The sequence below is a fragment of the Hemicordylus capensis genome, chromosome 6, assembly GCF_027244095.1.
Source record: "Hemicordylus capensis ecotype Gifberg chromosome 6, rHemCap1.1.pri, whole genome shotgun sequence".
NCBI lineage: Eukaryota > Metazoa > Chordata > Lepidosauria > Squamata > Cordylidae > Hemicordylus > Hemicordylus capensis.
The window spans coordinates 42,268,844-42,292,732 of NC_069662.1; the positions used below are offsets into that span (position 1 = coordinate 42,268,844).

General features: G+C 44.6%; 1 protein-coding gene across 7 annotated transcripts in view; it reads right to left on the bottom strand.

Moving 5' to 3' along the window:
• Positions 1-23,889, bottom strand: part of TBKBP1 (TBK1 binding protein 1) — a 113,030-nt gene that overhangs the window by 80,086 nt on the left and 9,055 nt on the right. For 4 of the 7 annotated variants that reach the window (XR_008310375.1, XM_053265250.1, XM_053265251.1 and 1 more), the window contains exons 1-3: positions 8,137-8,262; positions 7,248-7,528; positions 3,351-3,473 (exon numbers count right to left, since the gene is read on the bottom strand). Coding sequence is in view for 6 of the 7 variants with exons in the window: in XM_053265250.1 (XP_053121225.1) it covers positions 3,351-3,473; positions 7,248-7,528; positions 8,137-8,146 (414 nt within the window). In the remaining variant the exon portion in view is untranslated. Of the gene's footprint in view, positions 1-3,350; positions 3,474-7,247; positions 7,529-8,136; positions 8,311-23,889 lie in introns of those variants that run through there. The other 3 variants (XM_053265248.1, XM_053265246.1, XM_053265249.1) reach the window with 2 other exon arrangements.

Below are 23,889 nucleotides of genomic sequence, written 5' to 3' on the forward strand. Positions count from 1 at the left end.
GGTTATACTGGATCAATTTCAGTTTGTGACTCCTGAGGATGTGGACAAGCTGCACGGAACGGTGCGTCCTACCACCTGTCTGCTTGATCCTTGCCCAACGTGGCTTATACTATCTGGCAAGGGGGTTGTTGTGGAGAGCCTGGTGGCAATTATAAATACCTCTCTGAGGGAGGGCAGGATGCCTCCTTGTTTAAAGGAGGCAATTATTAGACCTATTCTTAAGAAGCCTGCCTTAGACCCCTCAGAGTTTAATAGCTACAGGCCTGTCTCCAACCTCCCATGGTTGGGCAAGGTGATTGAGAGGGTGGTGGCCTCCCAGCTCCAGGCGGTCTTGGAGGAAACTGATTATCTAGACCCATTTCAAACTGGTTTTCAGGCGGGCTATGGGGTGGAGACTGCCTTGCTCGGCCTGATGGATGATCTCCAATTGGGAATGGACAGAGGAAGTGTGACTCTGTTGGTCCTTTTGGATCTCTCGGCGGCTTTCGATACTATCGACCATAGTATCCTTCTGGAACATCTGAGAGTGTTGAGGGTGGGAGGCACTGCTTTGCAGTTGTTCCGCTCCTACCTTTCTGGCAGATTCCAGATGGTGTCACTTGGAGACTGCTGTTCTTCAAAATCTGAGCTTTTATATGGGGTCCCTCAGGGCTCCATACTGTCTCCAATGCTTTTTAATATCTACATGAAACCATTTGGAGAGATCATCCGGAGATTTGGTGCTGGGTGTTATCAGTATGCTGATGACACCCAAATCTATTTCTCCATGTCAACATCATCAGGAGAAGGTATATCCTCCCTGAATGCCTGCTTGGAAGCAGTAATGGGATGGATGAGGGATAACAAACTGAGACTGAATCCAGACAAGACGGAGGTACTTATTGTGCGCAGTCGTCACTCGGGAAGCGATATTGATCTACCTGTTCTAGATGGGGTCACACTTCCTCAGAAGGAACAGGTACGCAGTCTGGGAGTGCTTCTGGATCCACACCTCTCCCTGGTTTCCCAGGTTGAGGCAGTGGCCAGAAGCGCTTTCTATCAGCTTCGGCTGATACGCCAGCTGCGTCTGTTTCTTGAAGTTCATGATCTCAAAACAGTAGTACACTTGCTGGTAACCTCCAGACTTGATTACTGCAATGCACTCTATGTGGGGCTGCCTTTGTACGTAGTCCAGAAACTACAATTAGTACAAAATACGGCAGCCAGGTTGGTCTCCGGGTCATCTCGAAGAGACCATATGACTCCTATACTACAGGAGTTGTACTGGCTGCCGATAAGTTTCCGGGCAAAATACAAAGTGCTGGTTATAACCTATAAAGCTCTAAACAGCTTAGGCCCATGGTACTTAAGAGAGCGTCTTCTTCTACATGATCCCCATCGTCCACTACGTTCATCGGGGAGGCTCGTCTGTGGCTACCTTCATGTTTTTTGGTGGCCACCCAGGGACAGGCCTTCTCTGTTGTCGCCCCGAGACTTTGGAACGCACTTCCTGTGGATGTAAGAGTCTCCCCATCTCTAGTGGCTTTTAAAAGGGGTCTAAAGACTTATCTTTTTACCCAAGCTTTTTAGCTTTTTAACTTTTTAAACTTTTGATTGTTTATTATTTGTTTTAAATTGTTTTTAGTATTTGTTTGTTGTGAACTGCCCTGAGACCTAAAATGTGCTCTTTCAGACGTGTGGGAGGGGCAAAAGAGGTGTGCTAAATAAATAAAATAATAAATAAACATGGTCCCCACTTGAAAAATAGTGAATATCACTGAGTTAAAAGAAGGTTTCACCAGCATAGCCATCTTCTCCTGCCTCTTGCATGAGCAATAGTTCCTCTGCATGGAAAAGGGTTAAGTCTAAAGTAGTGTTAGCAAAAATGTTTTGCTCTTGCTGTCTGGTTATAACTACTATAACACATCAAAGGGTATTTCCATGCTCAAGTTTACTCTTGTTTGATGCACCCCTATACATGAGAAAACAGTACAATGAACCTACTACGGGGGGCGGGGGAATCTATGAGTTAAACTCTCAAATGTCTTAGCTCTTTACAAACCTCTTCCAACAGGCCTGATCAAACTGGAGGCTAGGGTGTGGATGGCCATCCTCTATTATTGGCTCAGACCATCCTTTTGCCCAATTGGTCTTGCCCCCCAACCCTACGCGATGATTACCAATCTAGCTGGATTCACACAATTGACACAAAAATACTGTAGCTACCCTGGGCCTTTCTCCCTTGACCATGCTCAGCATGGGCTACAACCAGGCAAAAGCAACCTTCAAGCAGTGCATTATAGACATTGAGCGCCAAACAGATCTCAGTAGGGTCCCAAAATTTCATATAAGTGATGGGCTTAGATATTCTGTTTCTCCAGCAGCATAACTCACCCAACTGGAGGTTCCAAAGCACAGAAGGGCATTCACTTTGGCTCGCTGTCATGGCCTCCCTTCAGCAGTGCTAGAAGGCCATTATAGAAGGACTCCATTTGCAGAGCAACTATGCCCCTGTGGCCTCGGGCAGATCGAAACTACTGAGCATGTTCTCCTCTACTGCTCTTTCTATAGAGACATTCACGCCTCTCTCATCCTTCCATTGCTAAGCAAGCATCCAGGTCGTCTGAGCCAATTCTACAGCTCCTTGCTACTCTGACTCTAAGCCTGACATCACATACAGCATCGCCAGGTACTGTGCAGCTGCGATCAGCATTCGTCAGCGGATGACAGGCAGTGAGTCCTATCAGTCTTAATCTGACCCTTGGTGACTCTGGGCAGGCCCTGCTATTGCTCACGCACCTCCCTTTTTTACTGTTCCTTATAACCTTTAATCTGGCTGTTTTCCAGTTTTATTACTCAGGATTTTATGTATTTCTGTCTTCTCATATCTTTTAACCTTTTTAACATCCCTTTTTATCCCCCCACCTTTTTTATGCCTTTCATGCATTTTTGTGACTTTTATTACTTCTCAGGCTTTTAGGCCCTCATGCTTTTGGTGTATTATCTACTATTTTTAGTATTTTTAGTCCTTTTAGTATTAATATGTACTGGTTTATATGTAATCACTTTTTACCTATTCTCACTTTTAACATGTAATGACCCTTATACTTTATGCTGGTCTATGACCGTAATAAAGATTGATTGATTGATTGATACAAACCCCTCCCAAGCATTTTCTGATTGATTGATACAAACCCCTCCCAAGCATTTTCTGATTGATTGATACAACCCCCCCCCAAGCATTTTCCTAACCTACCTTACAGGGCTGTTGTAAGGATTACAACAATATATTGTGAGAAGCACTTTGAACACCTGAAAGTGCTATACAAATGTCATTTGTTGTTGTTATTATGTGGGGAAGTCTGGCTCACCTCACGCTGGAATTGATTCAGCTGTTGCTGGAGATTGGCTTTCTCGGTCTTCAGAAGGGAGGTCTCCTTGGAGTCATAGGATGGGAAGATTCGCTCCTCTCCAAACTCGCTGATTAATGGGAACTGCAGGAAGGTGCACAAGAAATCAAACTAAACATTTATTGTTTACAATCATAGCCCCTGCTAACTTGGCAAAGAGGTACCTTCTATTCATTTCATTTCATTTCATTTCATTTCTAAACCGCACCATCCAGAGGCTCTGGGTGGTGCACAACAACCCCACAATTAAAACAAAGCTAAAAACAATATAAAAACAATTCAAAAGAGATTAAAACTATTTAAAACCAATTAAAATACATTTAAAAACAACAACACTTTACAAGCCTTGGAAGGCCAGGCCAAATAAATAGGTTTTTAGGGCTCTCTTAAAGGCCAACAACGAGCCTAAACTGCAGATATCTGCTGGGAGTGCATTCCACAGACCAGGAGCAGCTACAGAAAAGGCCCTGTTCTGAGTCGCCACCAGACGTACCGGTGGCAACCGGAGACGGACCTCTCCAGATAACCTCAACGAGTGATGGGGATCATACAGAAGAAGGCGCTCTCTAAGGTAACCCGGACCCAAGCCGTTCAGAGCTTTAAAGGTAATAACCAGCACTTTGTATTTTGCCTGGAAATATATCAGCAGCCAGTGCAGCTGTTTTAAGACAGACATAATATGGTCTCTCCGGGTTACCCCAGAGACCAATCTGGCTGCCGCATTTTGAACCAACTGAAGTTTCTGAACTACGTACAAAGGCAGCCCCAAGTAGAGCGCATTGCAGTAGTTGAGCCTGGAAGTTACCAGCTGATGCACCACTGTTTTGAGATCATTCATTTCAAGGAATGGATGCAGCTGTTGAATCAGCCGAAGCTGATAGAAAGCGCTCCTGGCCATAGCCTCTACCTGAGATACCGTGGTGAGGTCTGGATCCAAGAGCACTCCCAAGTTGCGTACCTGTTCCTTCTGGGGGAGTGTAACCCCATCCAGCACAGGAAGATCAAACTCATCCCTTAAATTCCGACCCCCCACAATGAGCACTTCCATCTTGCTTGGATTCAGATTCAATTTGTTATACCGCATCCAGCCCATTACTGCCTGTAGGCAGGCATTTAGGGAGTGAATGCCATTTCCTGATGATGAAGATGATGATGATAAGGAGAAAGAGATTTGGATGTCATCAGCATACGATAACACCCTGCACCAAATCTCCTGATGACCTCACCCAGCGGTTTCATGTAAATATTAAAAAGCATTGGTGACAAAATGGAGCCCTGAGGGATTCCATATAATAGCTCCTGTTTTAAAGAGGAACTGTCACCAAGCTTCACCATCTGGAATCTGCTTGAGAGATAGGAGCGGAACCACTGCAAAGCAGTGCCTCCTATCCCCAATTCCCCCAGGCGATCCAGAAGGATACCATGGTCGATGGTATCGAACGCTGCCGAGAGATCCAAAAGAACCAACAGAGTCACACTCCCTCTGTCGATTCCCCAGTAAAGGTCATCCATCAGGCTGACCAAGGCAGACTCAACCCCATAGCCTGCTCTAAAGCCAGTTTGAAATGGGTCTAGATAATCAGTTTCCTCCAAAACTGCCTGGAGCTGATTAGCCGCCACTCTCTCAATCACCTTACCCAACCATGGGAGACTGGAGATTGGCCTATAACTATCCATCACTGAGGGATCTAGGGAAGGATTCTTAAGAGGTAGTCTAATCATTGCCTCCTTCAAACAAGGAGGCATGCTACCCTCCCTCAGCGATGAGTTAATGATATTAACTAAGCCATCCTCAACAATCTCCCTGCTAGATAAAAGCAGCCAAGTCGGGCGAGAACAAGTGGAAGGCCGCACCACCCCAAGCGGCTTGTCCACGTCATCAGGCATCAGAGACTGAAACTGATCCAATCTAATACTGCAAGAGGGATTGCTGGACACCACCTTAATAGACCCTGCAGAAACAGTGGAGTCCAAGTCGGCCTGAATACAGGAGATCTTCTTGTCCACAAAGAACCTATTAAAAGCATCACAGCAGAACAAAGGCCCCAGGGATTGGTTTGAGTTGGAAGGAGCCTGAATTAAACTCCTCACAACCCGGGACAGCTCTGTTGGACGTGAACCCGCAGAAGCAATGCGCTTAGACCCGAATTGTTTTTTTGCCACACGCACCACTGCCGCATAAACCTTCAAATGGGCTCTATGCTGTGTCCTGTCACATTCAAGCCTTCTCCTCCACTTGCGCTCCAGTCGCCTACCTTGCTGCTTCAGACCCCGTAACTCCTCTATATACCATGGGGCCACTCTTAAAGCAGATCAGAAGAGACGCTTATGAGAGATTGTGTCTACTGCCCTGGTGAGTTCCCTATTCCAGGTTCCCACCAGGGCATCGACAGAATCGCTGGCAGGACCAACATCAAAACCTTCCAAGGCCTTTTGGAATCCTACTGGATCCAACAGCCTTCTCAGGCGGACCATCTTAATAGGTCCTCCACCCCTGCAGGTCTGGGTTGTGTCTGTGAAACCTTTTAACGTGGTGATTCTCTTTATTTAGCAGGGAGAGAGTAACTGGCCCTATCCACCCCCAGCACAGTACCTCCAGTGCCTGTTGCTGGTGTCTATCTTGTGTTTTTCTTAGAATGTGAGCCCTTTGGGGACAGGGATCCATCTTATCTGATTTATTTATCATTTCTCTGTGTAAACCGCCCTGAGCCATTTTTGGAAGGGTGGTATAGAAATCGAATAAATAAATAAATACATACATACATAATAAAAGTTTTTTCACATTAAAAAGTACAATTTCACATGAAAATGTTTTTCAAGGATGTTTACCTATGGAGTTGAGCAAGAAATCCAACTTCTTTTGGCAGGTGTTCCAGAATATGGGGCCACTTCCTAAAAGGCCCTGCTCCATCCTACCACTGACTGTTACATCTCTGTGAGAGGAAGTGGTAGTAGTGGTGGTGGTATAGGGCACACTGTTCTCTCTCTGTTGAGAGCTCTTGTTCCAACTTGCATCTTTCCCATTTCACGATGCCGCAGACTGGGAGGAGAGGTGATTTCCAAGCATCTGAACCCTTCAGTAGCAGGTTCCTCTCTTGGGAGCTGAGCTGCAAATGCACCTCTTTCTACCATCAGCTGCTCCCTCCCTCCTTCCCTCCCTCCATATAAGGCACGGCATGCATGTTGCTCACTCTAGTAATAGGAGAACGACCTCCCATGAGAAACACCTAGCCCTTTGCACAATCTCAGAGTGCTTGGGCAGAGGCAGCAGCAGTTGGGTTGCCAAAGCATCCTGACTGCTGCCCACCTGACAACCTTCCCCAGACTAGCACTAGTGCTGCTGGTGAGCATTCATTTTTCTGCCTCTGCCTTCTCTCTTTCTATATGTAAGGGTGTTGATGGTGTACCCTTCCCAAGGGTTTTCTCACTCAAGAGCCCCTTTCCTCAAACCGAATAAGAAAATGGGACAATGAGAAGGGGCCGCCCTTGGGAAAATGATGGCAGTGGAAATGAGACCTCTGATGAGGAGAACTGCGTGATGTTGGGTATACTGCTCGCCAGAGGGCTTGGGGCACTCGCCTCTGGAGAGCTGGCAAGCGGATTTGTAGATACCTAGAGATGAGACACACTTTGCTCTCTACCCCAGCACCTGTTGTTCTGAGGTTTCCAAGCCAGAGTTTTCTCCCCTTGAGTTTGTAAGGGAACCCCAGAACCTCTTGTATTGTGACACTCCAGGCAGCTACTTGCACTTCCTGTTAAGCTGAGAAGACTTCCCCCATGGACAGGTACCAGAAAATCAGACATGACCACAGTAAACAAGACCCACTGAAGCATCTGTATACACAAGCTGCTGCCCACCTTGATTTCATACATTTTCAGCTTCCGCTTGAGACTGGCGTTCTCCCGCTCCAGTCCTGTCAGGCGGTTCTTGATGTCATCGTAGGCCGTGATGAGAGCAAAGTGAGAGGCAGAGCACATCTCACTAGAGAGGTCAGTGTTGGGGCTGTCCAGCCACTCGTCATCCTGGACCAGGGCATCTTGGGTAAGGATACTGATGTCATCCTCAAACATGGAGTCCATGGCACAGTCTGGACCAGGCGGACATTTAGGAGGAAATGCCAGCACATGGCAAACTCCAACTGTAAGAGATGACAAGAAACAGGAGTAAGTGACAGAATAGAAAGGTTCCTGCCTCTAGCTTTTCCCTTCTCTCTTCCTTCCCTTGTGTAGCTTCTCTTTTCATTTGCATGCCTTATTTTCATTTATTCACAGTGCCTGCTGTGGCATTGTGTATGGAATTTTAATGGCTAGGAGCCATTTTGAGAGATTCTTTTGGTTGGAAAACCAGGGTAAATATATTATATTATTATTATTATTATTATTATTAATAGCATTAATAGTAGTAATAAATAATGGGTTGTCATTTTGGTCCCCAGCAGATCGCTCCACATTCCCGGGGTTCATTGTTCCTAGTCAGATGCTTTTAGTCAAAGACACAGTGAACAACAGGCCTCTATTTTGTAACTCTGCAACACCACAATCACACCCCTTTAGTTGGAGGGGATTTAGCCCTTCCAAATCCTTCTTTTTGTGTCTCAGGGCACTCCTCATTTTGACCCCCTCTGTGACTGAAAAAGGCTCTGAGGCCTGTACACACACAGATACTCTGGAAGTTTGCTAGACTACACCCCAGTGTCAGGCCATGAGGTTCCTGGTTCAAGCCCCATGGCTACCACATGACTATCACCAAGCCACATCTTTCTCTTCTCTCATATCCCTTCTTGAGACCAGCGAAGTGTATAATACTAGTAGAATCAAGTTATAACGGAGCTTTTCCTGGATTGTACCGCTGGGGGAGGGATGGGGGTGAGAAGGGCTACACAGTTGAATATTCCCTAGTCTAAAGAGTTAGAAGGTTAGCACCTGCAGTAACCTCTTCTGGCCACTAGAGACATGAGGAGTTATGTGAATATGTCTCTACTACGTACTCGCAACATGTCCGCTAAGTGCCCTTCCGTATTGCCCGTGTTTCCATATCAGTGTCACTATGTCGTCAGCAGGGTGCCGTTCATATTTTCCATACTTGATTCGAATTTTAATGATGCATTTTTGCCCTACAACGTTGTAAATATGCTGCAGGAAAGTAGCTGTATTTTTCCATTGTAGGGAGCCTTGCCCTGCATTTTATGCGTTCTAGTGTGTTGCAGTATGGACAGTTCTTTGCCCCACCACCCATGCTTGCTTCCTCCGTCCCCTCGCTGCGGGGAGAGAAACAAGCAGGGAGAAATCTCAGCTTCCCTCTCCTTTCCTCCCCACAGTTCCCAAACCCCACACCTCCCTCCTCCTCCACATGCTTCCAATATAACCAGGCTGGGAGTCTTCCAGCAAGTTGGAGAGCTGGGACCTCTGCTTTGAAATCACCACCCCCTCCCCCAGTACAGCTGTGGGGAGTTACTGGGGGGAATGAAAAGGGGGACGCGGCATGGGGGGAGAGGAGAAGCAGATCCTTTCATGCTCCCCAGCCATGAAGTTCTCCCTCACACCTCTTTTGCCCCTCCCACATGTCTGAAAGAGCACATTTTAGGGAAAACAAACACGGGATTCTTTAAAGGCACAGTGATTGCAGGAGGAGGGGCAGATAAACATGTTTCAAGGAGAATATGGACAATCCTGCCTTGAAAACACGTTGCAATGGATGGAAAATATGAACAGCCACCAGCCTACAACGAAGCATTGAATAACATTTTACTCTTGGTTTTAAACCGTTGCACTATTCAGTCACACTTTCCAATGCTTTACCTGTTGCAAATCTCATAGTCCGGAAAACGCCCTGGTCGGTTAAGAGGCAGTTAGAACTGTTCAGTTGTTAAGGGCTGGTGCCTGATTGGGTACGTTGTTCTATGTTTCCCTCTTAGTATGAGACGTTTTAGCTTCTTAGTAAATCTTTATTTGTTTTCTTCATTTGTTTTTTGAACTCAACCTACTGTCTCCCAATAATCTCTTGGGCTAAGCTTCTTTACCACCAGAGCATACTCTGCTGTGTGAGGGCTTTAATGTTTCTCCTCACACGGCTCAACATCCTATTCCTGCACATAGAAAACCTGCATATCAGAGAGAGCTATTTAGTTGACTTCTCCCTCAAATAGTGAGATTTCAGCAGGATAAAGACAATAAAAGACCAGACAATGCTTGCATGCTCTTTGACGTATCCACAGCAATAAGGTGGACTTCGGCCAGCAACACAACCAAATTCCATGCCCTAGTACCAGGCCACAGAAGCAGAGGGAAGGAAACTCACTATGTAAGACAGTGTCTCCTAAATGCCTCACAGCAGAGGGACAATTCTTTCAAAAACAAATTGTAATCTGTATTGATCTTGTAATCTGTATTGATTCATTCACCTTCTGTCCTCCTTGCTAGACTGTTATGTAATGAAAACATTAGCCCATTCCCAGAGTAGTCCCCCCACTGTTTCTGCTTGCGTTACTGATATGCATATGCCTCCCAACTGGAAAGAGGAAAGCCTGGAGCTGGAACTCATGCAGAGATGCAACAGGCAATCACACCTGAGCGTAGGTAATAAAGCTGTATGTCTCTTTCTGAAGGTACTGGATAATTCATTCATACCTGTTGAAGAGATTCTGCAGAATTATCCCCTCCCAGAGGAGACTGCTTGGAAAAAGGGATATTCACACATTACATTGCACTTGTGTACATGTTTTGTGAATGACTGTACATAAATTCATTCTAAAGGTGAACCTCAAATGAAGAGTACAGATTGTGAGAATTACTGTACTTGTATTAAACGTAATGTGTGAATAACTGCATGCACGGACAGATGGCAAATCCATAGACATTTATTTCTCATGGCACACCAGCAGTTATTTCAGTGCACAATATGGGAATAACTGATCAGTCACCTATTATTAATTAATTTATTATTTTTATTATTCATGGTTGATATTATTTAAATCGCTTCACAGAAGGACTCAGTTTTAATTATTTAAATAACAATTTAAATTACTTGTCAGGAATATTCTATTTAATCATCATTTTCCATAAAAGTACATCCTCTAATATAAATTATATAATATAATATTGTCTAATATTAACTTAATGCCTATTTAGAGATTATCACTTTTAGAATAGTGTGTTCATTATAAAAAAACTATAATAGGTACACACTTCTCATAATGCTGTTTCATTCGGGCAACCAGGCCTTGCATTTCATTGGTGCACTGTTTGCATTTTGCACGCATGCCTTTCTTACCCACAGGTACAGAAACTTCATTAAAATATTCCCAAATGGGAATTTGCGGCCTGCTGCCATGATAGTTGTTTTGCTTCTAAAATGGAGGATGCACTCGGAAAAAGTTTCCTCAGGACTGTGTGAATACTTTCTGTTCACTTTTGGTTTCACTTTCTCTTCCCCTCCTCTCTCCATCCTGTGCATTTATATCCAGACTCCTCCTCCTTGCTCAGATCTACTCAGTGGCGGAGCCAGGGAACCCAAACATGGGTTCTGCCCCGTTCCTGGCAGCCCTGCAGCACTTGTGCATGACATCACATGGATGTGGCCCAATAGCTGGACGGCCTGCACGAGCCCTCCAGAGTGCATTCCTGGCCAGTGTTTGCTGGCTGGGTGCATTTATTTCCCTTCCTGTTCCTCCATTCATAAATGCACCCAATTGCTGGAGGGCCCATGCGAGCCCTCTGGAACACATTCCCAGCCACCGTTGGCTGGCTGTGTGCAACGTCACATGCAAAAAGGCTGTGGCCCAGTCTCCAGAGGGCCCAAGCAAGCCCTCCAGAGCTCATTCCCTGCCAGCATATCCTGGCTACATGCTTGCAAGAGAGAGAAAGGAAAACGAATGAACTCCGAAGGGCTCGTGCGACCGTTCTATGGCTTGCGGCCAGGTTCTCTGAACCTGTCTGCTCAATGGTGGCTCCGTCCCCGATCTACTCCATCCCCGCAAATCTTCTATTCATTCATTGACCTTCTTTGTCTACTCTTTGCACTTTGGGGCAAGGGGGAGCAAGGGCTTGATTGCGTGTGTGTCTGCTGCATGTACACCACCTGCAGAATAGGACTGATCAGTTCTGTTATCTCTCTCAACCCCATAAACAGCTGTTAACATGTTCATAGGATATACTTAGAAGTTATGATTAATATTATGATGATATCTTTGAGTTAGTTCTATATAAATTTGTAAAAAAATAAATTTAAATTTCAAAAATCTGATTTAAATTAAAAAATATGATTTTTAAATAATTATCGATTTTGATCAACCCTATTATTATATTATTATTACCGTATTTAGACAAATAGAAGACAACTCTGAATTTAAGACAGGTTAAATACAGGTTTTTACCCAAAAGGAAAGAACTTGGGCGGGGGAAACTGGTATTTATTATCTATTATTGTTATCAATTATTATTATTAATAATAATAATAATAATAATAATAATAATTATTATTATTATTATAGCACATCAACAAAAACCACTCACAAAGCAATTTACGTAGCAAAAGGATGAAAAAATAGTTCCCTATCCCCAAAAGACTCACAATCTAAAAAGAAATAAGGGAGCCACCAGCAAGAGCCACTTGGAGGGAGATGGCGCTGAACTGCAGAGGGACAGTTGCTCTCCCCCAGCTAAGGATAAGAGAGCCATCACTTCTGAAGGCAGCTCTTCACCCAGTTAGCAGGGGTCTGCCCAGTATCCCTGGCCTCTCATAGCTGCATGACAGTCAGACAGAGATCACAAGATTTCCATGCCACGAGGAAGATGCACCTGTTGAGGGCATGACAGGATGAGGGCATGACAAGTTCTACCTGTCACACAGCGATAAAAGCACCAAAGTCCTGTCCCAGAGGGGAAGGAAACAAATGTGACAGCTTCCAACAGTTCTGCTTACTTGCTCTAAAAGGTTATCATCTCACACAAAACTAAATTTGAGCCTAGTGCAAAGAGAACACTTCTGAGCAGCCACAGCACATCTCCAGCACATGTGGGATCCAGGCATCAAAGCCGGCTTGATCATGAGCACCTCTGTTTTCAGAAATTAATCAGTGATCTAAGACTAGAAAGGAAATGGGGGGTTGTTATGGGAAGAACATATGCATCTAGGATCAGCTCAAAACACAGAGGTGCCTGAGGCAGAAGATCAAAATGGCACCCCCCCCTTCCACTAGCTGTCACAGAGCACAGTTCACTGCAAGTTCTCCTGCACAAGCACCACTAAATGGGAGCTGCACAGTAGCACTCTTGCACGATCTCCCACTCATTTCAATGGGATTTGCGTAGGAGAACTTCTCGGTGGATTGTGCCCCATAGGCCAGATCTGACTCTCTTCCACTCTATTGCCCGTAATGGCATCCAAGGTCCGGCACCTGAGGCCGCCACTTAATCTTGCTTCATGACAGAACCACTTTTGCACTCTCTCTTATATGCATCCATCTGTCTGAATGCTTCCCCGCTCAAATGGAAAGGGAAATCTGGGACTCAGTTCGGAATGAGAATGATCAGCTATCAGACGTTTAGGAAGGAGAAGATCAATCAACTCAACACACAGATGGTGAGCGGAGAGAACTGTTGAGCTAAACAGTCATGGCCACAGAATGTGAAAACATCACGTAGGCATTTAAGGAAAAGAAAAAAGAAAAACACCTCAACAGCAAACAGGGGAATCTGGCTTTAGGGAAAAGCACCAAACACAGGAAAAGGTGGGAGTCCAAACTGTGTCGCAGCCATTTGGATGGCGTAGCAATGTTTTTAAGGTGGTTGATGTGGGTGGATTTGTGACAGAAATGAGACTGCAGACGCTGTTCAAAAAAAGGAAAAGGAGGCTGAAACGTTTTTGCAATCAATGATGGATGGATGAATGAATCTTATGCCACATACACAAAAACACCCCCTCATTCTCTGATCATAAATCTGGAGTAACTACCAGTTCTGTACTTACAACCACAAATACAGAGGAGAATTCCCACATCATCCATATAAGAAAGCATTGAAAGGATAGAGGGAACCCATGCTGACAGGTAGTTTGATATGGTAGTTAAGGAATAACTAATCTGTATTAAATGATCTTGACTGAGGCTACTGACTTTTGCAAATCAACCAAACCACTACACAATACCAAAACGCTGCAATATCTATTTTGGAGGGGGGAGGGCTTGTTGTTGTTTAATATCTCCTGCTAATTAATTTGTTCAGGTGTTTTTTGGTTTCTTCTCATACTAGTTCTGAGATTTGTACAAATATGCAACATGCCCTATATCGTAGGGAAGACACTATTTTAGAAAATATTTATTTATTATACTTACATCCTGCTCTTCCATGAGGTTTCTAATGATCCCCCATTCAGGGGCCTGATCACCTCCAGACCTGCTTCGAATTTGGCAATGCTGCAGCATCAGGAGCTCCCACCCAAGACCACTCACTGGGGCCAGGGAAGACAGTTTGAAAGCTGCTCTGAAATCTGATCCTAATAATTCATTGTATTTATATATGTATATGTATATATGTGTGTACACACACACACGTATATAATGGCTGACAACCAGATTAATGTGCTATGGCAGAAGCACCGGTGTAGCACCAGTGCTTATGAAGAGTTCTAGACTAATGATGCACTAGTGCTTGTGCACTGAGCCACCTATCAGCGCAGCGGGGAAATGACTTGATTAGCAAGCCAGAGGTTGCCAGTTCAAATCCCCGCTGGTATGTTTCCCAGAAACACCGATATCGGGCAGCAGCGATATAGGAAAGATACTGAAAGGCATCATCTCATACTGCGTGGGAGGAGGCAATGGCAAACCCCTCTTGTATTCTACCAAAGACAACCACAGGGCTCTGTGGTAGCCAGGAGTCGATACCGACTTGACAGCACACTTTACCTTCAGTGCTTGTGTGCATGTGCACGGGTTGAATTTCAACCATCTCCCCTTCCCCAGAACCACTCTGTGGCACCCAAAAATATGTCCCTGAAGGCTATGCAACAGAGCACTTCAAGGCGAAGGAGAGGTTGTCAACTTTCCACCCCACTTCTGCTGTATGAGCAGTGAAGCCATGTTAGTTGAACTCTTCAGAAGGGCTGGTGCTTGACACCAGTGCTTTGTTAGTCTAGATGTCAGCCACTATCATAAAAGAACTTTCACAGGAGCTTTAAAGAGAAAGCAAGCCCAAAGGACAGGTCCATGTCCAAAGGTTTTGGAAATGGGGGAAGAAGAGGGAGGGAGGAATAGAGGTAAAGGATGGATATGAGCAAATAATAGTTACATATGCTTGGGGTTTGTTTAGCTTGATAGGGAGGACCATTCCCATTCTTCCACCAAGGAGCTCAGGACAGCATGCATACTCTTCAGCCTTCTGCTTCCTCACACCAGCCTGGTGAGGTAGCTTAGGAAGACAGCTAGTGACTGGCCCAAACTAAGCTTTGTAGTTGAGTGGAGATTCAAACCTAGATCTCTGCAGTCAAAGCACAACACTCTGTCCTCTACACTTTTCTTTTTCTGGCTTTCTCCTCCTTCTGCGCCCTTAAGAGCAATCTGACATGCTGAAATTAAGCAGTGACACGTTTGTTGCCAGAGATGTAGATTAAAAGACTGGAAAAAGCTTCAGCTGCTAAATTTCTACATGCCATGTTGCTGGTAAAGGTATAAGAGCAGGAGCAGTAAAAACTGAAGACACGGGCAATCCTAAATGATTGAAAACTAAATGAAGTGAACTAAATAAAAACTAAAGACATGGGCAATCCTGAGCCATATTTGGAAGGGCGGTAAATCAATCAATCAATCAATCAATCAATCAATCAATCAATCAAATAAATAAATGGGCAACATATCAGTATTAGAAATGAGAAATCCAGTTTCAGTTTCAAAACATACTGGATGCTGGAGTTCCTTTCATGTCATTATCTTTCAGCCTAACTTACCTTGCACAATAAGGTAACCAGATCAGAATCTATTGTAAGTTTGTAACCTCACTTAAATATTTTGAAGGGGGTAGGGGAAGGGATTGCACTACAGGAATCTTGAATTATTTTTCTTTCTTAATATGTCTCTCTTGCTCAAAAGAGCTTACGCAGGCCCTGAAACCAAGACTGTTTCCTATGTCATGGGTATTTAAAATGCAAGACAATTAGGTATGCACTGAGAGCTGGTTTTGTGCTAGCAAGCATGTATTGCCCCCTTTGCTAAGCTGGGTCTGCCCTGGTTTGCATTTAGCACTTAGCAATAGCACTTACATTTATATACCGCTCTATAGCTGGAAGCTCTCTAAGCGGTTTACAATGATTTAGCAATAACCGCTCTATAGCTGGAAGCTCTCTAAGCGGTTTACAATGATTTAGCATATTGCCCTCAACATTCTGGGTACTCATTTTACCGACCTCGGAAGGATGGAAGGCTGAGTCAACCTTGAGCCCCTGGTCAGGATCGAACTTGTAACCTTCTGGTTACAGGGCGGCAGTTTTTACCACTGCGCCACCAGGGGCTCTTAAATGAATGGAAGACTACATGTGAGTACTGTGAGTACTTCCATGTGAGTGACTACATGTGAGTACTTCCATTTGAATGGAAGACGACATGTGAGTACTGTAGGATTTCCGCTTAGGGGATGGAGCTGCTCTAGGAAGATTGCAAGAAGGTTCCAAGTTCCCTCCCTGGCTTCTCCAAGGCTGAGAGAGACTCCTGCCTGCAACCTTGGAGAAGCCGCTGCCAATCTGTGTAGACAATACTGAGCTAAATGGACCAATGGTCTGACTCAGTAGAAGGCCGTTTCCTATGTTCCTATATACCATGACTTGTAGTTTCATTGCTGAATCAACTTTACAGTTTTCAGCATGATCTCCTTCATAACAAATTCTGCGAACTGTGTAGCACAATCCTATGCATATTGACTCACAAATAACTCCCGCTGTGTTCAATGGGCCTTACTCCCTAGCGAGTGCTTGGGATTATAGCCTTAATCAATTTAATCTGTAAATTAATCAACAAAAAATAGCAGTTAGAGTCCATTTCATCAGATATGGGGAAATTTGGATCAGTGGGGCCTAGAGTTGCCAGGCTATAACCTGGAGAATATGCTTTAAACACACCAAAAATAGAAGATTAGGTAGCTGCAGTTGCTCTCTTGTGTTTCTTCCCTGGCTGCTTTGTCCGCCTTCATCTCCTGCCAGCAGTAGGGCAAATGTGGAGCCCTGCTTACTGCTACATGCAGAGGGTGGACAAGTATAGCCTGGTTATCTGCCACGTTATCTGTGCAATTAAAAGTGAATGCACGTTCTCTGGGTGCAACCTAGTTATTTGGCACTGTGAATTAAGGGCACAGAGTTTGTTTTCTGATCCTATTTTAATGCAACTGGGCTATTAATTGTGAGAGGGGATGAACAAGAAAAACTTCAAAATGACCTAAGGAGAGGAGAGCTAGTCTTGTGGTAGCAAGCATGACTTGTCCCCTTAGATAAGCAGGGTCTGCCCTGGTTGCATATGAATGGGAGACTTGCATATGAATGGTTGCATATGAATGCGAGCACTGCAAGATATTCCCCTCAGGGGATGGAGCTGCTCTGGGAAGAGCAGAAGGTTTCAAGTTCCCTCCCTGGCTCTTCAAGATAGGGCTGAGAGAGAGTCCTGCCTGCAACCTTGGAGACACCGCTGCCAGTCTGTGAAGACCATACTGAGCTAGATAGATCACAGGTCTGGCTCAGTATATGGCAGCTTCCTATGTTCCTACCTTTATTTCTATTTAGTGATTTGTTTTAGCATTTCTAGCCACCTTAAGTGGCACAGCGGGGAAATGCTTGACTTAACAAGCAGAAGGCTGATGGTTTGAATGTGCGCTAGTATGTTTCCCAGACTATGGGAAGCACCTATATCGGGCAGCAGCGATATAGAAAGATGCTGAAAGGCATCATCATCTCGTACTGCGCGGGAGGAGGCAATGGTAAATCCCTCCTGTAGAGAAAGAAAAACCACAGACAGAGCTCTGGGGGCGCCAGGAGTCAGAACTGATTTGATGGCACACTTTTACTTTTACTTTACTTTAGCATTTCTACCTCCACCTTTCTATGGCTAGCATCCAGAGTGGCACTTCCTCTTAACTAAGGTGCAAGCAGAAGACATTTCCCTTGTGCCCTCCTCCTTGCTGTGAACTCCGGAGCCACAACCTTCAGCAACAGCATGAGAGCGCAAAGTGCCTGCAGTGGGGCGAGGAAGCACATAAGAAGCCTTTGTGATGGTGGAGTGCTAATTTGGATGCCACTCAATACAAACACTCAAGACAGAATAACAAAGCTCACCACATCAAAACCAAATTCCCAATTTAAAATTAATCTAAAACGAACAAAAAAGAGCACTTCTTCAGTTTTCAAAGGCAGCATCTAGGAAGGCCCGCTTAGAGTCTTTCTGGGGAGTGGTTTATTCTAACATGAACACTGATCCTTGTGGGGGATTTGGGGGGGGCAGGAGTGTGGGTTAGACTATGTTCTTCACACTCCATAACTTGGTTGTGCCATCTGCACAACTATCTGTGTGTCTTTTCATGCTACATTTGGTACCACCGCAAAAAAGTTCCCTTCTCTTCTATCCTCCCATTAGACTTCAGATAAAGGGAGAGGCCCCGTGCAAAGCCTCATAGTTAAATCTCAAAGGCTGGGCAGATTTATAGGGATGTAGATGCTGCTGTGGTCCCAGGCCATTTGGGGCTTGTGGAAGCTGTTTATTAAATTATACATTGAGGTTGTTCACACAAACCTTGAAAACGCCGGGGCAGGGGGTGGGGTGGGGAGGCAGGATAACACCAACATTCTCCCGAGACAATCTGGCATGGTCCTGGGCCACACATGTGCCCACACAGCTGGTGCTTTTGCGAGCCACGTGGCATTCTGGAGGCCAGGAAAATGCATCCCAGCCTCCAGATATCCCACACAATGCATCGTGCGATGAGCACAGTGCATTGAGGGATCCCATTGTGAGTTGGTGTTCTCGGCACCCAGCTCTGTGTCACTACCTGGCTCACATCCTTTTCCCCAGGTAAGCGGTCGGGTAAAAATCCAGGGATACCCAGGAGGGCAGCTCCGGGATCGGCCTCAATCCTGGCGCTTCACACGAGCAGCCCTATGCAGGTTGGGCTGACCAAGCCAGGGTAGGGCTGCTCATGTTAACACGTTCCTTATCTTATACGCCTTTCAATACAGTCATTCCTCACCAACCGCGAGGGTTCAGTTCCGGCAAATCTTCGCCATGGGCAAATTCATGGTTGACAAGGCATTCAAGTCTATGGGAAACAGGGGGTTAGGGGAACTGTGGCCACAAAAAGATCTAAAAATAAAGGAAAACATACCAAAAAAATTGCTAGAAATCACACAAAAAAAGTAATCCTGTAATATTGCCAAGAGTCACCAAAAACGAATGAGCAGATCGAACCTCTGGACATTTTTTAACACCCCCCCCAAATCACTCAAAGGCATTTTAAATCAGCAAGGGACAGCAAGGTCCACAAGAGTCACCAAGAGGAATGAGCAGATCGAACCTCTGAAACCCACCCCCCTCAAATCACTGAACTCTCCCAAATCACTAAAAAGACCTTGCCAGCCGCGGATACTTGGGTCACAGTTGGCAAAACCTGTCAGAATTTCCCATGCACATATATTCCAAACCGTGGTTGGCGAGGGTATGACTGCATTTCAAAAGGCACCTGTATTGAGATGCTCATGTGCACATTTATTTAAATGTGACAAATTAATCTACTCATCCACTAAAAGGCAGATTATTTAAAATAGCCTTGATCTCTTCTTGCCATTGGTTAGGGATGACTATGATGACCACATCAAAGATGTGGAACCAATGTTGAGTGACTTCTCAGGGCCCTCTAGCAATCCTATGGCAAAGGAAATACTTGGATGTTGGTCTCCCAGATTCCTGTCCACCTCTAGCCACTGCACCCACAGAGTTTTCCCTGCCTTGGGACACGAAACCTCCTATTGGGGTGGGGGCGGGGTGGAGGAAGAAAAATTAAATGCTGAAATGGAATCTGTCCAAACTAAATCAACTGCCAATCCATGACTGAGCGTGCCTAAAGAGCTGGCCTGCTAACAAGTGACATTTCCAAGCTAATCCCAGGTGGCGAGAGAAGATGCAACTCTAAAAGGTAAGAACACCTAACTATTTCCGCGGTTTCCCCACTGACACTATTTCTTGCTGCAGATAACTTGTTATTTCCCACTATTTTCTATAGTATTATTTCTTTTCTTTTTGTGCATTTGGTATGTGTGTGTGGTAAAAGAATTAGTATTTAAAGGCATTCAATTAAATAAAAGCCCACACACATCCGAGAGAAACAGATCATTAAAACCATTAAAACAAAAAAACAAAAAAAACTATGCCTGGAAGGCAAAACATGAGAGAGAGAAAGAGAGAGAGAGAGAGAGAGAGAGAGAGCACCAGACAAATGCAGGGAACAAAACACTGGTTCAAATCTCAGTTGGGAGGAAGGAAGGATGAACAGATTATTATTTATTAAGGCCCAACATATTTTGAGCTGTAGCAGACTTCTTGGGCAACTATAAAACAAAATATACAACCCATTTAATATAACGATACAATACCAATTAGAGTTAGTATATGAAGTCATTCATATGAATTACAAAAGAGCTTCTGTTCTAACCTGTTACAGAACTGGAGGATAAATTACAAATGAGCTGTAACAGCAAAATTACAATATTATGTAAGACTGAAATAAGGAAGCTAGAACTTTAATAGATTTGTTATGAACTGGAATCAAGTTATCATTTATTGGGAAAACAAATTTCATTCCACTGGATATCTAAGATACCTATTCAATATGCTGTAATGTTGCTATTTATTGATTGTTTTTATCTGTTTTATGTTTGAGTTTTTGTTGTATAAATTTTTTATATATAACATAAAGCCATTCAAAACTTAGAAACTCTATACTATCATAACACCAAAATAATTTATTCTTTTGGTGCTGATTGTTATGACATGTTAGCGTTTCTAAGATATGAGTTGCTTAAAAATTGGTTTTGTTTTGAAATTGGTTTTTGTTGAAAGATTTTTTTTTATTGACTACATGTAAAACTCTAGCAAAGCAAAAACACATCGAGAACAAATCAGAAACACATCGATAACAAATCAGAACAAATCAGAAACAAAAGTAGGAATTCAGTTGGGCTTAAGAAATATCTCAAATCAAAAATATCATTCAGTAATATATTTGTGGAGGGGATGTGATTGGCCAGACAAAGGATTTCTGTTGACACAGGAAATAAAAGGGTGCCACAATTTTATACTGATTTATTAAACAGATTTTATATTTTGCTTTATAGTTGCCCCAAAAGAAAACTCCAAGTCAAAATGCACTGAGCCTTAATCAATTCTTTCTAGCACACCTCTGAGGCCTCCTCTTTTCTTCATTCAAATCTTAATTGTCCCCAAATAGTGGGAAATCTGTACAGTAGCATAATTTAATCAATAGCAACCCTAAATCTATTCCAGGAAATCACTGCAAGTGCATGTTTGGGTGTATGTCCACACTGATGCTGCAGGTTATACTAGTTTCTTATATCAATCAACCAATCTTTACTTCAGTCCTTCACCTGCAGAAATTAATACAGCAAACACACAAAAAATATTTATGATATGTGACCATAATACAAATAAAAGAATCAATACAGACACAATAAAAGTTAAGCTAATCAGAATGCGCTACCAACTCCTGCCCCTATGTGCAGCAGCACAACTTTTAGCGGCCTTATGCGTAACCTGGGCATTGTGGTCTGAAAGCAGATATCTGACATAAAATGTCTCAGAATGACCCAGCAGAACTAGTTTCTTCTATCTTACAGGTGTAACAACAGTGGATATGAGGGGCCCCAATTCAGTGGTAGAGCATGTGCTTTGCATGTAAAAGGTCTCCGGTTCAATCCATGCCATTCCCAGTTAGGGCTGAGAAAGATCTCAGACAGCGAAACAAGAGAGTCATTGTAGAAGTACTGAGCTAGATGGGCCAATGGTCTCAGGGTTTCTTAACCTGGGCCCCCAGATGTTGTTGGACTACATCTCCCATTATCCCCAGATATGGCCTTTGTGGCTGAGGATGATGGGAGTTGTAGTTCAGAAATATCTGGGGGCCCAAGGTTAAGAAACCCTAGTCTGACTTGATATAAGGCATCTTCATATGTTTGCAAGAGTGTCCCTGTCTTGATCTGCAAAACACTAGTGACTGTTGGGGTGGGAACACTGAACCAAGGAGACTAAGAAAGCCTCCTGCACAGCAGAGCATTGCTCCATTTCAAAACCATGTATGATCCATGGCCTGGGAATTTTATGCTAGCACAGAGAGGTTGCCTACTATTTTTGTCCAGGTTGTTCCTGGGCCTGGAGCCATTCCTTCTACCCAACATAGTTTCAAACACAAGGTAGAAAAGGAAGGTGCCCAGGGAACTGAAATAAATTAGACAAAGATCTTAGAGAATCATAGAACTGCGAGTTGGAAGGACTCCTGGAGGTCTTCCCTCTGCTCAGTGCAACTCCTACAACATTTCTGGTGGGTGGTGGCTGTCCAGTCTCTGTTTGAACACCTCCAGCGAAGGAAAGCCCACTGCTGCACCAGGCAGACTGTTCCACTGTCAACCGGCTTTTGCAGTTAGGAAATGCTTTCTACCGTCTAGCCTAGATCTGCTCCCTTGTAATGTCAACCCATTGATTGCCCTCAGGAGCAACAGAGCACAAGTCTGCTCCTCCTTCTCTGTGACAGCCCTTCAAATATTTGAAGACATCTATCATATCCCCCCGCTTAGTCTCATCTTCTCGAGGTTAAACATACCCAGCTCCTTTAAACATTCCGCATAAGGACTTGGCTTCCAGACCCCTCACCAGCTTTGCTGCCCTCCTCTGAGCCCATTCCAGCTTACAAATGTCCTCCTTAAAATTAGGGATGTGCACGAAGTGTTTCGGAGAGCAACGCTGAACACTCAAGGTGGTGTCCACACATGCTCAGATGCCGTTTCCTCCCTGATGCTGCCAAAAGGCTGCTGCGAACAGGGAACTTCCTGTTCCCAGCATGATGCAGCTGGGCAAACTGAGAGCCCAGCTGCTGAATACAAACAGCGCCGCTTGGGGGGTATAAGGGAGTGGCAGGCAAGACCTGCCTTCTTCCTTTTAAAGTGCCTGCTCCCCGCCCCCTAAATGATTCAGCTGGGGCAGCTTGAAGCTTTTCAGTGCCTTGAAACAGAAGCGCCAAAACACTTCAAACATATCCCTACTTAAAATGCAGAGTCCAAAACTAGACATGACTGACATCCTGGACTAAACTTAACTGAGGAAGTTCCACTGAAAGTAAAAGGATATATTAGGCATCCCTCCAATGGCATATGGTAATTGTAAATTTCATTAGGGCAAAAACAATAGATAATCAAGTTCTATTTAGTGTAATATGCTTTCTTTACAAGAGGAGAAACTCATTGTGAAGAGTTCCAGTATTTGTGAAAACTTGGTTGAGTAGTTGCACAAATTCGCAGGCTCTCATTGGTGAATGCACATATTGGGTCACTGAAGATCGAGTGAGGGTCAAAATGTGTCTGGCCAGCAATCTGTCATTGGATAACAGCTTATCTGTTATTTGGATAGGAACATTATTTTGTATATCAGCAAACGTCAGGTTTGTTTTGTACATTTAATATTGGATACTGTAGAATGCAAGGGAAAGAGTTGTGGTATGCACGGACAAGGCAGTGGAGTGGAATCAGGAATATTAATAGTTTAATGAAATAGTTATTATTAGCTGGGCCAGGCGCAGAGCATCTATGCCTCCGGCTGGCCCACCCACCACCAGTGTTCCCTCCCCCACGCTGGCATGCCCAGCTTTCTGGCAGGCTAGCTGGCTGGCCAGCCACTCCCCTTGCTTCTCCCCCCTCCCCAAGCTTTCTTGCTGGCCGGCCCGCTTCCCCTACCCCACGCTTTTTTGCTTGTGGGCCGGCAGGAAAGCTGGCCCACCACCTCCTCCCACCCCCTCCTCCTGGCGGCCGGGCCAGCCACCTCCTCCTGCCTCTTCCTCCCAGCGGCCAGGCTGGCCCGCTGCCACCTCCACCGGCTGACCAGCGGATGGGCCAGGGCCAGGTCATCCCACCACCACCTCTTCTGGCTGACCGGCGGCTGGGCCAGGCTAGCCCACCACCACCGCCATTGTCTCCCATCCCTGTCGCTATCCCCCAGGCAGCTGTTCTCGCGAGAGTTGCTACACATGGGACTAGCAACGGGTACGTTTAGGAGAATTAAATATATAGAAGTACAGAGAAGTAAGTGCAAGATGCTTTTTCAGTGCTCTTGCTGCTGGCTATTTGTTAGCCCACCTCTACTCTAGGGACTGGAATACCAGTAACTTAAGCCCCATTCAAAGGCTGGCCTGGATCAAGGAATTGGTTAACCAAAAATGCCAGAGGAAAGAAAAATTATTTACATTATATCTCAAC